Raw genomic sequence first — 15,793 nt, 5'->3', positions numbered from 1 at the left:
GCTAGCCAATTTAAGGGCTGACATAACAAACCAACCATTGTGCTCGAGGTTATGGCGTCTTACGACACATGGATTTGGCAAGCATTCTTCGGCACTCATGGATCAAACAACGATATCAACGTTCTTTGGTCATGACACACTCCGCAAAGATTTGGTTGAGTATATATGGCGCCGAGAAGGTGAACGTTGATGATGTTGGTGTATTAATGTGTTCTTGTGTTAAGTTTAAGTGTGCTATTTTTTTATTTTATGTAATAATTTTAAGTGTACTATGTTGGTATTTTCTAGTAATAAATTGAAGTGTCTTCTTATGCAAAGTCTTTTGTCTAGTACATTGTCAAAATTATTGAATGCCGTTTGAATTATTGAATGCATCTATTGTACATCAAAGTGTGCAATAATAAGTACAATAATTATTGAAGGCATCTAGATTAATAAAAACAATAATTAATAAGCCATAAATTTAATACACATGACAATTAATAAACCACATAAATTTAATACAAACGACAATTCATAAACCACATAAACTTAATACAATCGATAATTCATAAACTTAATAATGATATCCACCATATTGACTTGGTGGTGGACTTAGGATATAGCCTTGAGATGAATCATTATCTTGAAATATACTCCTTGTGGCATGCCTTAGCAAAATTTCCTTTTGCTTATCACGTAAGAATTTTTTCCTCTCTGGAGTGTATTTGCTGAGGTCCTCCATCATGAAATTACATTCAAACCTTTCTTGCTCCCTATCCCCTTCTTCCTTCGGCCAAATGCAATCAGGCCGTTTCTTCTTGCCGAGAGATATGGCTTTCGGTCAGCCTTGCAAATCCAGTAGCAATTTTTGCACTCATCGGATCTTGGGACTTATCTTTTCTCTTTGCTTCCTTTTGCTTATCTCTTCATAGGGGCCTTGCAAAAGAAGAAGTTGGGGTCAATTCATTGATACATTCATTGACACCTTCATTAACATCACTTGTTGGTGCGGGTTCACGTTGAAATAATCTTCCCCATTATTGGTCTGCATCGTTTCCCCACCTCGGACAATCCTTGAGGATATCCCAAGCATGATGCAACTTAAAAGGTTGTCCTTTTGGTGTTACTCTTATCTTGTAAATTACCATTGCTTTGTCACCTTATGCAAAAAATACATAAAAACAATTAGTTGTAAAATAATATTATGTACATGACAAATCTCAATAAAGAAACTCACAATTTCTGCAACACTCCTTCCACTAGCCATGTCAACCATGGCTCTCTCCAAGCTTCCCTTCCATAAGTGCACTCTTTGTTGATAACCTTCCACCAATCGTAAACAACACCACCTTCCCTTCGGTCGGTTTTGAAGTTTTCACGGAACTTATCAACGATTTTACCCCACAAAACCTTTTTATTTTGATTTGTGCCAATGGCACCATCTTCGCTAATAGAAATTCATGCCAAACATAAAGTAACATCTTCTTCACAAGTCCAATTACGACCTCTAACATGTTCTTTTGCCATCTTAAAAAATTTGGAAATGGGAAGAAATGGTAGAAAGAAAAATTGGAAGAATTGTAGGAGAAAAGTGAGTTTTGTGTGGATGTTTGAACAAATACATAGGTATTTATAGAGTTTTTGGGTGATTTTTGAGTTAAATAATTTTTTTTTTATTATTTTAGCCGTTGGGTTTAAATTTGGGCCGTTAGATCTTTTTTTTTTTTTTTTTTTACCATTAGATTTGATTATATTCGATCTTAGCCATTGGATTCAATAAATATATAAATATAAAACTAAAAAAAAAAGTTTGAATCTAGGCTGTTGGATCAACCAACGGCCTATTAATTCCATTCGTCGGATCAAAAGAGCTGCTAGCTTAACTAGGGAATGTGGCCGACATGCCCACGTGGGTAGGGCCTAGTCGGCCTGAATGCTCGTGTGTCGCGTGCATCTGGCGAGTGGGTGGGGAGCGTTTGGCGCACAAACTGCCCGATTTCAAATTGGTGGGGCTCACACCGAATCATGGGCTAAAATTTGGGCGGAATTTGGCTTTCTTTTGGCTTTTAAGTTTTAGCCCACACATTTAGCTTGGGTTGGGTTTTTTTTGTTTTTTGGGGGGGGGGGGGGGTGGGAATAAAAGCTCAAATTTAGCTTTTAACTCCTGCATATCCCAGAAAAATGCAAGTTGTTTTTGGTTGAAGTTTTGTAGTATTGTATGGTTTAAGCAATGGATAGCATGCACATCCAAAAACTTTGGGATGAGTAATATCTGGCACTTTACCAAAGAGTAAGGTATAAGGAGGTTACATTTTAAGAACAACACATGGCATTCTATTAATCAGATATGTGGCAGTGACATAAGCATTGAACCAAAATTTTGATGGTAGTTCAGCAATTTGGCGTAATGTAGTGGTAGTTTCCACAATATGTCTATGTTTTCTCTTTGCCATTCCATTTTGTTCTAGAGTGTATTGGCAAGATTTTTAGTGTAAAATGCCTTTTGAGGTAAGAAAGGTTTGAAACCTTATGCTTGTATATTCACAACCACAATCACTTTGAAATTTTTTAATTTGTGCAGTAAATTAAGTACACAAAAAAGTATAGAACTGAACAAAAATCGCACAAACTTCTTATTTATTATTCATCGGGAAAACTCATGTGTATCTAGTACATTCATTAACAAAGCTAACATAGTATTTATAGCCTTCAAATGACAATACAGGGGCATGACCCCATAGATCACTGTGTATCGCTTCTAGAGGATGTACAGACTTACTTGAGAGGATAAAAAAAAATGGTAGTTTAGTAAATTTTCCTTCTATACAAGGTATACATATAGTTGGACATATATCTGTGAATGCAGAAATCTTAGTGTGTTGCAATGTTGTAGAGGTGGTAGCATTGGATTGATGTCCTAGTTTTTTTGTGCCATAAGCTTTTGCTAATTGGTTTTATATGGTAACATGCATGTAAAAGTGAGGATGCAGGTGATAGTTTCTGTGAAGATAGAGGATTAAATGGAATAGGATAATGACCAGCTCTACATAGTCCCTTGAGAAGAATTTTCCCTACGATTTTGTATTGAACCCAAAAAGAAATATCATCACATATGAATCTACATTGATTATCCTTGCACAGTTGATAAATAGATAGCAGATGTTGTGATATCCTATGAGCATGCAATACATTTCTCAATGTGAAAGTATGTGTAAGAGTTACTAATTTTGATGTGCCAATATTGGAAATGCTCAAACCCGCACCACTAGCCGTGGTTATCATATCATTTCCTTAATAAGTTACAACCAAGTCCAAATTTGCAAGCTCAGATGTCATATGAGATGTTGCACCAATATCTGCAACCCAATATTGCTCAAGTGGTGCAATTGGATTGTGATTAACATACATTGCAATGAGATTAAGAGATGTGGTCTTCCTTGATATGCAAAATTGTTTCTGTGATAGCATTAAGTGGCTAAATGTCCAAACTTCCAACAAATTTGACATTGAAATGTGATGTCAGTGGTTGAATTGTTATACCTTTGAAAATAATTTGATGTAACATGACCTCTTTTGTTGTAGATTTGACAAGTTGGAATCTCAGTGGGATGCTCAGGACATGAATGCTAATAAGGTTTTGGAGTGCCAAAAATTCCAGAACTCGAATTGGGAACATTAGATCTTTGACCGCTATTGTATGGAAACCTGCCTCTTCCTTTTTTTCTCTGAAGTTAGAGCCTTTGTAACCACCAAAATTGTAAGAATTAACCTAATGATTGTTTGATGATTCATAATTTAGAGTTGACCTAGGGCTTGAATTATGCCCTTGAGAACTTGATCCACCATTAAATTATACTCTTGACTTAAACATCCAAACTAGCAAAAAACTGTGATTGAGATGGATGACTATCAAGAACCAGCGCTTTCCCTTTATCTGGTTAAACACAAACAGCCATTACAGTCTCAAAGTTCAAGGAAGTCTCAAAAGATTGACTAATAATAACTTCTTCAGCAATTGTGATCTGAAATCTTTAAGAGTAATACCACTGTCCCTTCCTCAAATAACATGGCAAAATGTGTTATATTATACGGAGAGCCCCTTGAGAGCAAGAATGATAACATCATCATCTTCAAATGTGACTTCAGCTACTGCAAGATGGTCTTTTACATCTTTGATCTTCTAAAGATACACAGTTACTGAATCAAACTCTTTCTTAATGTTTTGAAGCTCCGTTTTCATCTAAAAGATGGTAGCTTTGGTTACTGTAGAAAATTGTTCCTTGAGATTTACCCACATGTCATGAGAACTCGTGCTTCCAAGTATACACGAAATTGCAGTAGGAGACAAAGTTGTTGTGAGAAGTTACATCAGGGCATGATCGTGCATTTTTCGGACTTGATACAGATCAGTTTCTACTCTTTCGATGTTTAAGTCATCAATAAACCTCTATAGGCATTTCTTTGATCATCGATGAAACCCAATATACCATGTCCTTCCAACAGGAGCATGATCTGAAAACTTTATGTAAGGTAGCTGGAATCATCCTACTTGACTGTTACAGATGTAGAAACAGTCGGAATTAGGCTCGTAATAGGAGGTTGTACAATCTGTAATTGAGCAGTTGTAACCATTGTTGCAGAAAGAATAAATCTTTGTCACTAAGAACTTTAATTAAGCAGTTGGCGTGCAACAGAAGAACACCTTATTTTTTGGCGATTTGACACTTCAAAGAATCCCAATTTGTCACAAATGCTTATCAAACTAGAGGGTTTAGAAAAGAAATCAAAGTGTAGAAGTTTCGCAGAAGCACCAGTCCCGGCGATGATACCATGTGAAGATTGAAGAAATATTGATGCAGATGAGGAAAGAATATGCAAAAAACAAAGAGAGATAGATAGAGCTCGAGAGTGTTTGAGAGAGAAAGCTTGTATCTTCCTTTATGATGGAGTAATCTTTACAGTGTACACATGTACTGTTTTTAACAGTTTTCTAATCTTGTAGTGAAAGCTAACAACCTAGATAAGATTATAAAATCCTTATAACTACCTATTACAATCCTTATAACAACCTATCTTATATGTCGACAAGTAGCTACATATGTGCCCTTTGGATCATTATCTTTGTTATTATTACAAAAACCATCACATTATCATTTCCAGATAAATTTGTGGGATTAAGTTGGACTTATGCTTGTGGTCGGTTGAAGCCCCATCTTACCAGTTAGTTTCCACAGTGGTCGTGCGCCCCCGACGTTTTAGTGGCTAAACCGCTTCCTTGCTTCAGATTCCAGTCCAATCCACCTCCAAGGACTATAAAGGTGTGTTTGTTTGCCCTTTCTAGCTTTCACTAGACTAGACTAGATTAAGTTTTTGTGTAAGCATGTGTTTGGTTTCAGCAGGGACTAACTTTAATGGGATAAAGTGGGACTCGCATGGACTAACGGGTTCGCTAAAGGTTCTTAGCGAGACCCCCCCCCCCAATTTTGGGCGGATTGCTAAGACCAATGAGCTTCGCTTCATCTCTCACAGCTTCGCCCGTTCCGTCTTCTTCTTCCTCACTTACTCAACCATTTTCAAAACCAGATAGCGTAGTCTGAAACACAGAATTTGACCCAAAATTCGAAACAACCCAGAATTTGAAACCCATTTTCAAAAATCCAACCAAGAATTCGAAAAAAAAAAAAAAAAAAAAATTTACAGAATCGTTGTGCATCTATCGTTCCATCAGCTGCACATTAGTTGTTCTAGTACCACCAAAATTCAAATCTTGCTATGGGATCTGTTGATTTTTTTTTTTATTTGTTCGTTTTGCTTAGCTGTGAGAGGGGGAGTTTTTGTCGACGACGAGTGGGATGAGCAACGATACCTTTGCACTAAAAGGGAGAAAAAGGAAGTGAATATGTGAGAGAAAGTGAAGAGGGAGAGATGTGTCATCTGCAAAGTTGTGAGAAAGAGGAAAAGGGGAAGCGGTTGCGAGAGAGAAAGGGGAAGCTCCTTCCAGAAATGAGTAGGGGGAAGCTGCAAAATATTTTTTAAAAAAAAAAGTTCTAATGCAGAAGATATTTTTATAATTTAAAAATGAATTAAAAATAATAAAAATTTAAGAGTTATAAAATTTTTTATTTTAGTCCGACATTGCACCAAACACTTCACTAAGTTAGTCCAATTTAGTCTAATCTAAGTCAGTTCAGCGTAATCCTTGAAGCTAGTCCAGTCCGAGATAGTCCGATGCAACAAATACACCCTAATTGTTACGAATCTAGATTGATTGGTGATGGTTGCAAACCCATGAAAAGATCTATGATTGAATTGTTGTCCATGACCAAGTATATGACAAATACACCTTGATTAGGTCGTGGCTGGTGTAGATCCGGTGGCGTTGCAAATGGTCCGGATCAGCACGCCCCACTTCGGCGTTGTGGATATAAGCTGATGGTGAATTCTTTCTGGTTTAGCAGCGTTTTGTGTATGTTTGTGCCGCCCATCATTTTGTGTGGCCTCGCTTCTTAGAGATTGCTTTTGTGTTCCTAGATTTTGAATTTTCCACCATTAATCTATTGTGGCAAATGTATACTTATGGTTCTTGTATGTCCATGGTTTCCATATAGGGGATTAATTAAGTTTGCTTATATGCTTATTCTCTCCGAATCCAGGATTTTGTCATTGAAAAAGTTCTACTCAGTTGGCACACCTGTAATTGTAATTGTGTTGTAATCGTGTTTTTTTGTATCCATGAATTATCACTATCACTTTTACTTAAATTATCACTTTCATAATGTTTGATTTAACTTTATGTGTGACCGTCCAAGATTTGTTGTTAGAAGGAAGCAGAATATATGTTTATGAAATTATAACATATCCGTGTGTGTAATTTATCTCAAAGTTAGCTTTGGACATACAAAATAAATTGAATAAATTTTGAGATGCTAACGAAATATTCAGGCATAAATAAAAGAATTAGTATGACGGCTTCCCCTTTTGTACGCACGTCCAGCAACATAATGGTCATTGGCTGCAAAAATATGGCACATAAGTATAAAAATAAAATTGATGTATGAAAAGGGCTAGAAATACCATTACTTGTATGCTACATTTAAAGTATTTCTTGAAGGTTTCCTTAACGTCACTCTCGAAGTACACAATGGACAAAAGATTTAATAAAAAAAATTTAGATTCCATGTGAGTTGTAAATGGATTCGAAACCTTTTGATGTTTGGATATTAAGTAATGTTTGGTAAACTAAATTTGTACATTTTATTTAGAAATTAAATTTGTCACTAATAAGAAATAAACACATTAATCAACGTTTATATAATAATTCAATCATCAACTTCCATATCATTTGATTTACAAAATTTTGTCTACACATAATTTCTCCTTAGCATTATCCTTAGATATTTTATCAAACCATCACATCAAGACAAATAAGAAAACTTCTTGTTAATTGTCGCGTACAAAGAAAATTTAAGAAGTTAGCCATACGGTCGATTTAATCATGTAGATTATATGAGACAAATTACACGTAACGTATGTGATTTCCAATAATTACCAGTTACTGTATAAATTATAATAATATTACTCTTACTATATATTTGTACTGTCATTTTGAGTTCTTCTTATGTGCAATCTTAATTTATTTCCCTTAACAAAATAATATAATAATTAATTTGGAGGTATCTAGCTAATTTTTTCAAATAAATAAAAATATTGATATGACCTTTTTTTTTTTTTCGACAAATGATAGTGCTATTATGTTAAAACGTTAGTTAGGGAAAAGAAGGATCAGTGAATGTCAAACTTGCACTAGGATTCATAGATATAATTGATTTCTGCAACTGCTCTAAAACATCATCGACTTCTCACAAATATTATAACATAAAAAAGGGTAAGCTATATGTCATAGTAATAAGCTCTTGTAGCTCGGTTAACTAGAGCACCCATTCAATATAAGGTTGTCTTTAGTCAAACCACCAACGGAAGCATATTGGTATGCCCATCTTCTCTATTTTAGGTTTTCCTTGAAAAAATATGCATACAAAACAGCCATGTCAGCTAGTGAAGGGGAATTCCACCAATGAAGATTCCAAATGGGAATGCATAGGACACTTGTTTCCAATTAGTTAACTTGCCCTATTTGCAATCTTTCCCTGCCGACCCTCCTCTATATAAAGGACAATTGACCTCACACTCTTTAACCCACTCTTAATACACAGCTGCTTAGTTCTGAACTAGTTTTCATGGCCTCCATAACATTTTCAGGCGCTACTGGAAACTTCTCTTTGCTGCCAACAGCTGCCGTTTCTGAGAACTCAAATAATATAAAAGGTGGGTTTAATCCCTTAAAAAAGAACTTGAACAATACCGGAAAAAAGCACAATGGTCGCAGCTTGGTGTCCACAAACGTAGCAAGTCCACCATTGCCCGCAATAGCTCATCCACCCCCAAAAGAAGAGAGTGGTGATGGTTACGACAGGAGTCACGTAGCATGGACGAGTGTGCGGCAGGAGAGATGGGAAGGAGAGCTGCTTGTCCAAGGAGAAATACCATTGTGGCTGGTATGTGATCGTTCATTAATTAATTTCATGTACATAATTCTTGGTTTATTCTATCAAAGAATTGTTGCTGATGATGATTCCTTGTTACTAAATCTAAACTACAAATTTATTTGAGATTCACCATGATAAATTGTTCAAATTCATAGCACATCGTATCTTCTGTTGCCATACAATAAAAAAAAATTTATTCAAAATATCAAATACACCCAATAAGAACTCAATCTATATATATATATATATATATATATATTAGGGTTAGGTCAAAAATAAAGGATCAAAATACGGTACGATGTTGTAAGCCAAAATAATGTAAGTTTACAACTTTACTCAGAAACTTGCAGGAAATAAAAATAGAAGAAAGCGCAAATTTGTAAAAAAAACCAACCCTTTTCTTATTCCCACTAATTTGATCCTGCTTTTCTAACCTTTCTTGCTTCGTAGTGAGAGGCCTACCTACCACGCACATAGAAAGAAGATTTGTCCTTGATGACGCGTGTGTCTTCTTGCTAAATGCTAGTGCTAGTATATGATTAATTTTGAACAATGATATCATTTATATTAAGAGAGGGAGAGAGGTTAGCTTAACCTAACATTGAATTAACAATAATGTAGTTCAAATTTGCTTTTGACGATAATTGAACCTAAGATCTATCACTTACAAATGAAAAAAAGAATATCACTAAAATGTAGCACTAAGTGACAGTATATGATTAATTAAGCTACACTAAGTCTGATAATGAATTAATCAACTTACTGTCGATCGCCACATAATGCATCAGACAAATGTGGCACTGGGCCTGCTGGCCAAGTACAAATATTCCCGACTTTAATTACTTTTAAAATGCTATATAATTCATCGACAAGAATGTAATATGACGTTGGCCTTGTCCATTTCTTTTACTATTTATTTATTACCAACTATTTGTCTCATTCCTAATCATTTTTCTCATACTTCTATCTACAGTTATTTGTAGACAAATAGATCCAAATTAATCAGGCACCATTTTATTATAAAGGGTGAACATTTGCTGAATATATAGCTAGCTCATAATTAACTTAATGTCACATGCAGAAAGGTACGTACCTAAGAAATGGTCCAGGGCTGTGGCACGTTGGGGACTACAACTTCCGCCACCTCTTTGACGGCTATGCCATGCTCGCCAAACTCCACTTCCACGACGGCCGCCTCACTGCTGGCCACCGCCAGATCGAATCCGAGGCCTACACAGCTGCCATGAAGAACCAAAAAATATGTTTCCGTGAATTCTCTGAGGTCCCTAAGCCGGCCAATTTCCTATCTTATATTGGAGAACTAGCCAACTTATTCTCTGGTACATCGTTGACTGACAACGCCAACACCGGAGTGGTTAAGCTAGGCGATGGTCGGGTTGTGTGCCTCACAGAAACCCAGAAAGGATCAATAGTGATTGACCCGACCACGTTGGACACTTTAGGAAAATTTGAGTACAGTGACACATTGGGTGGTTTGATACACTCGGCACATCCTATTGTGACCGATACCGAGTTTTTGACTTTGTTGCCGGATTTAATCAAGCCGGGGTATTTAGCGGTCAGGATGGAGCCGGGTACTAATGAGAGGAAGGTGATCGGGCGGGTTGATTGTAGCCGTGGACCGGCTCCTGGTTGGGTGCACTCTTTCCCTGTGACCGAGCACTACATCATTGTGCCCGAAATGCCACTGAGGTATTGTGCTGGGAATTTGCTCAAGGCCGAGCCCACTCCCTTGTACAAGTTTGAGTGGCACCCTGACTCTAAGGCGTTTATGCATGTCATGTGTAAAGCTAGTGGCAACGTTGTAAGTTACTACCCATCTGATATTTTGTGTACTAATTAGTATGTTTTTTGATCTTTCGATTTATTATTTGTATGCAATTCCTTTGTTCTGAAGGTGACAAGTGTGGAAGTTCCATTGTACATTACGTTCCATTTCATTAATGCTTATGAGGAGACAGATGAGGATGGTAGGGTTACTGCTATCATTGCCGATTGTTGTGAGCACAACGCTGACACCACGATTCTGGATAAGCTTAAGATTCAGAATCTTCGGTTGTATACCGGCAAAGATGTACTACCAGATGCTCAGTACGTACATGATATGACTACTCGTCTTATATAAATCAATACATAACATGATCTTGCGAGACTGGGAATTCTTTATCATGTTTAATATATTCGAACAAAAATTCTGTCAAAATTAACCATATATGTGACCTAAATTGGAGCTAGCTATTAATTTGTTATTATTCTTTTGATGGAAATTCAGGGTTGGTAGGTTCAAGATACCACTGGATGGGAGTCCATATGGAAAATTGGAGGCAGCACTAGACCCAAATGAGCATGGAAGAGGGATGGACATGTGCAGCATAAACCCTGCTTATCTGGGCAAAAAATACAGATACGCTTATGCTTGCGGGGCTCAGCGCCCGTGTAACTTCCCTAACACCCTCACCAAGGTATTATTAATTAAAGTTACAAAATTACATGCACTACTTCCATTTTCCACGTTGTATTATATCATCAGCGGTTTTGAGCTAGTTTCTCACTCAAATTCTTTGAATATATGTAATTGCAGATTGATTTGGTAGAGAAGAAAGCTAAGAATTGGTACGAGGAGGGAGCAGTGCCATCCGAGCCGTTCTTTGTTGCCCGTCCCGGGGCAACTGAAGAAGATGATGGTGAGATTATCATACTTGAAAACTAAAAATCAAAATCAAGCCAAATTTTAAAACTCTTAAAGGCACTTTTCAGTGATATTTAAAACTAAATATCAACATCACCTTAATTTTATAAAGAAATTGCTTACAATTAGAATACTTAAAAAAGAAGAGTTATTACTTTTTATTTGGAATGATTTCTAAGACATTTATGTGTACATGATGTAGGTTAATAACTCTTTATTTGGAATGATTTCTAAGACATTTATGCGTACATGATATAGGTGTTGTAATCTCGATGATTAGTGAGAAAAATGGAGATGGATATGCATTGCTGTTAGATGGATCAACGTTTGAAGAGATTGCCAGGGCAAAGTTCCCCTATGGTCTTCCATATGGACTGCATGGATGCTGGGTTCCCTCCAAATAATCATCGAAATGATGAACTAGCCAGTATCAGTTCTACATTCGTTATTTACAGCTAGCCAAAGAATGTTCCCACTTCGACTGCGTTGATATATATGTAGGTCACGGTTAGCTAGGTACACAAAAATATGCTATTCGTTTATATGATATGAGTGACATGTAAGCAGATAGATATAGGCTGTACCTACGCATAACAATGTGACAAAATCTATGTTCGTATTTCTTTTCGTTTTAAGTGAGCGTTGCGTGACACACCCCGACCGAGATCAGGGCGTGCTGGCCGTCACACGAAGGTGACGTAACCATGTGCGCGTGCGGAAGCTAATGAGAAGGTAATATAATAGTACGAATAATTAAAAACCTAATAACATACAAAGTACTAGTGTATGTGAGACACAATTCAGAGCAAGTCTACAACAATCCAAAAGGAAAGATACGACATATGTACACCCGAAGGTGACCCTACAATGGTGAATGTCTGTCAGAAATTGCCGGGACGCCCTTTGGGATAAACCACCGAACCTTCTAGACCACTAGAACCTGGAGGGGCGCAAAAACAAAAGCGTGAGTGGGCAAAAACAAAGTTCTTTGAAAACTCTTTAGCAAAATACATTCTAACCCCTCGCCGTAAAACCTGTATACTTCCCAGAAAATGGACATATATACGTATGTATAGATATATCAATCATGCTCCACCATATGCCATTCATGCTCGAGAATATGCCATTACAGAATATCATAATCAATTATAAATGCTCAAGCGTAATTCACATCGAATATATATAATCTGGCAGCCGGGAGTCACCTAACGTGACCTGTACGGCTGAATCTAGAGCTCCACTCTCAACTCAATAACTGAATCTGCACACGAGTCGGAACCACCTAACGTGGTCTGTACGACAAGCTGGGTGTATTATATATATGTATGCTCTAGTGCTACGATCACGTGAAGCTGTGCGATAATCGCGGGTCACCTACAAGTCGGAACCACCTAATGTGGTCTGTACGACAGGCTTGCACCTATCTTGGATCCAAGGCGAGCATGCGGTGCTGGTGAACATACACGTGAAGGCTGTGCCCTGGCCCTGGGCGGGAGCACTAACACCGGGGGTGCAGATTATGAGCTCTCTAAACCTCTCAAATTACCATTGCATAATAAACGGGAATGCATAACCACATGAATACCGCTTACTTGGCACTTACCTGTGCGTCCACAGCACCAAATACACATTTATATATATGTATGCCAATTACCAATGCACGTGATGATGCGTAAACAATATTCAAATGATGCATGGCATAAAACATATAACCTTTTCTATTCTATTTCTGGGAATTTAGAGGTATATAGGTATATACGGAAAACAAAAGCCCACTCACTGGTAATTAGAAGGGTCGTAGCCCCCCTGCCTCGAGTGTGTACGCTCGTCTTCGGAAAACGAATCACCTATACGCGACAAAGTTACGAAAACATTAATTTAAAAGCACCTAAGCAACTTCTCGTAATAACTTCTCATACATTGCTCAAATTGGACAAATGAATATACCAATGTGATCTACACAACCTCAGGATCACACCCATATTTTTAGAAAAATTTTTGGACCACGCACGCGCCCCCACGCGCCTGACCCCGCACGGACCTACGCGCCCCCACGCGCGGCCCACGTGCACTGCACACTGACGGCGTCAGTTGACGCCGTCAGGAATATTCCGTTAACTGACGGAATATTCCGTCAAATCTAACCGGATTCTGTCACTGCCGTTAGGAATATTCCGTTAGACTTAACGGAATATTCCCCTTTCTTCTCCGGCGAACCTCCGGCGCCGGCGACGGCGTCGGAAAACTGGGAAAATTTCTAACTTTGTTTTCTCCTTCGTTTTTCAACCAAATTTCACGTTCTTTATACCAAAATGAAGCTTAGGACTAGTAGAATCACGTTGGACTACTTTTAAGGCCTAAAAATCAAGGAATCTCACCTGCAACAACGATCCAAGTTCGGCCAACTTTGCACAGGACGATCCCGACGTCCAAATTTGTCCAACGAACCACTCCGAGGCTCCTTGGGACCTCACAAACACATCTACAAGCTTAGAAATTCCAAAAACAAGCTAGTTTAAGTTTGCATGAATAGTACCTAAATCGGATTACCTCGAATCGACATGAAAACGAAGGATTTCTCACCTGAAAATGGTATGGTTGCACTCGTACGAGCTTCACGAGTTCGATGGTGTCCTTAGTTTCTTTGATCCATCAAGGTTTGGGTGATTTGTGTGTCGTCCGTACGTTTTCAGAATGAAGAAGAAGGAAGAACGGAGCTTGGGAGAGAGAGAGAGAGACAGAAAAGAGACAGAGGGAGAGGGAATCACGGGAGAGAAAGAGAGTGTGTGAGTGTGTGTGTGGTCCTACAACACTACACCACACAACACAACACGTAAATGTAACGAACTAGGGGTAAAATTGTAATTTCAAATGTACGTTTCGATATTTCCGGGACGGGATGTCACAACCTACCCTCCTTAATAGAATTTCGTCCCGAAATTCAAAACAACCACATATAACCCCTAGTGATCGAAGAACAATCTAGGATACAAATCCCTCATTCGATCTTCTGTCTCCCATGTAGCTTCCTCGACTGAATGATTCCTCCACAAAACTTTCACCAATTACACTGTCTTAATTCTCAATACATTCTTTTTCCAATCCAAAGTCGTCCTTGGTTCCTCAACCAGTTTAATCCGGATTAATTCTCAACAGTTGCACCGGAACTCCATGTGACGAATCTGCCACCTAGTGACAACGCATCGAAATATAATACACTATGCACCTTAGCCAATTCTGAAGACATCACCACTTGTATGCAACTTCATCGATTCCTTTAGTGGTCAAAGACGGTCTGATGTGTTTAAGACTTATTTTGTCTCCTTTCCAAATCTCACTATTTCTTTTCATGATGAAATTTCTAAAAATGTTGAATCATGAAACACATCATGCTCTTACAATAACTCTGGAAGTAAATCAAGCAACTTCACTTACTCTTCGATGATCACATAAAGTCCGATGTACTTAGGACTTAATTTGCTTTCCTTTCCCCAGCCGAATCATACTTTTCTAAAGTGAAAACTTCAAATTATAAGATCATCTACGTTAAACACTCGATTAGTGACATGTTCAACTATTAATCTCTTTTGCCATTCCTGGCTACTCTCAGGTTAAACTTAATCACCTGAATACTTTGAGAAGACTCATCCATAGTTTCAGGGCCTACCAAAACTCTTTCGTGATCGAATCTTCTCTATCCAGAAGCATTTCTTCCACAAATCAGCAAAAATTGACACATTTCATGGTCCTTATGGCGTTACTTTGGAAACTGTGCAACCAACATACTTAAGAAACTCAGCAGTTCCGTAACCCAAATCTCTTCTCCATAAAACATATAAGTACTGTTGCACTGTGGTTGTTACTCAACACTGGAGTAAATGTACTATCTTGGTACATTGATCAACTATCACTTCAAGTTCAATCATAACCATCCTATTCTCGAACTCAGCAATCTTTTTTTTTTTTTCCTTCTTTCTTTGCCTTGGTTAATTCTTAATTTTCTTCGTTAACCATTTGAGTCTTGAGTACGACCTTACTAAAAAGACTTAACTTGAAAATTAGCAATTACAACTTCTTCTCAATCTTCCATTCTCAACTTTACTTCAGTTGATTTCCAATCCACAAGAAGACAATCTTGGCAAGCGTGCCAGACATTAACTCTTACCACAGTCTTTTCACCAAGTGCATCAGCTAGAACAATTTTACGATCACCCTGGTCGTACAATCATGTTCATTAAACAATTCAATCCACCTTCGCTGCCTCATATCAAAATCCTTCCAAGTAATGGATATTGGAGACTTTTTGGATTCGTAAAAATCTTGCATTCTTACCACAAATATAATGTCTTCATAACTTCACAGCAAGAATGGTAATCATGACTTCCAAATCACCAATAGGGTAATTCATTTCATGTGGTTCCTTTCGTCGTGAAACGTATGTAATCACCCTAACATTTGCATCAACATGCATCCCATACCATTCAAGAAACATCACTAAAATTTATGATTACCACTATTCTCTGAGAATACTAAATTACGTGCATGAGTGAGGAAA

At 37.7% G+C, this 15,793-nt stretch overlaps 1 protein-coding gene across 1 annotated transcript; it reads left to right on the top strand.

Annotated features, from left to right (window-relative positions):
* The first annotated feature begins 8,219 nt into the window (after positions 1-8,219).
* LOC137716826 (carotenoid cleavage dioxygenase 8 homolog B, chloroplastic-like) lies at positions 8,220-11,642 on the top strand. Its single transcript, XM_068456196.1, has 6 exons — positions 8,220-8,537; positions 9,610-10,353; positions 10,447-10,640; positions 10,822-11,011; positions 11,131-11,233; positions 11,497-11,642. The coding sequence occupies exons 1-6, from the start codon at positions 8,220-8,222 to the stop codon at positions 11,640-11,642; spliced, it is 1,695 nt and encodes a 564-aa protein (XP_068312297.1).
* Positions 11,643-15,793: the final 4,151 nt, after the last annotated feature.

This window comes from Pyrus communis, chromosome 15 (assembly GCF_963583255.1).
Source record: "Pyrus communis chromosome 15, drPyrComm1.1, whole genome shotgun sequence".
In the NCBI taxonomy this organism is placed as follows: domain Eukaryota; kingdom Viridiplantae; phylum Streptophyta; class Magnoliopsida; order Rosales; family Rosaceae; genus Pyrus; species Pyrus communis.
The sequence above is the reverse complement of the archived record's forward strand: the minus strand, read 5'-3'. Positions and strand labels throughout refer to the sequence as shown.

Coding starts and splice junctions, on each gene's coding strand:
- LOC137716826 (XM_068456196.1), top strand. CDS start 8,220: ATGGCCTCCATAACATTTTCAGGCGCTACTGGAAACTTCTCTTTGCTG. Junction 8,538..9,609: donor GAGAAATACCATTGTGGCTG/GTATGTGATCGT, acceptor TGTCACATGCAG/AAAGGTACGTACCTAAGAAA. Junction 10,641..10,821: donor GATGTACTACCAGATGCTCA/GTACGTACATGA, acceptor ATGGAAATTCAG/GGTTGGTAGGTTCAAGATAC.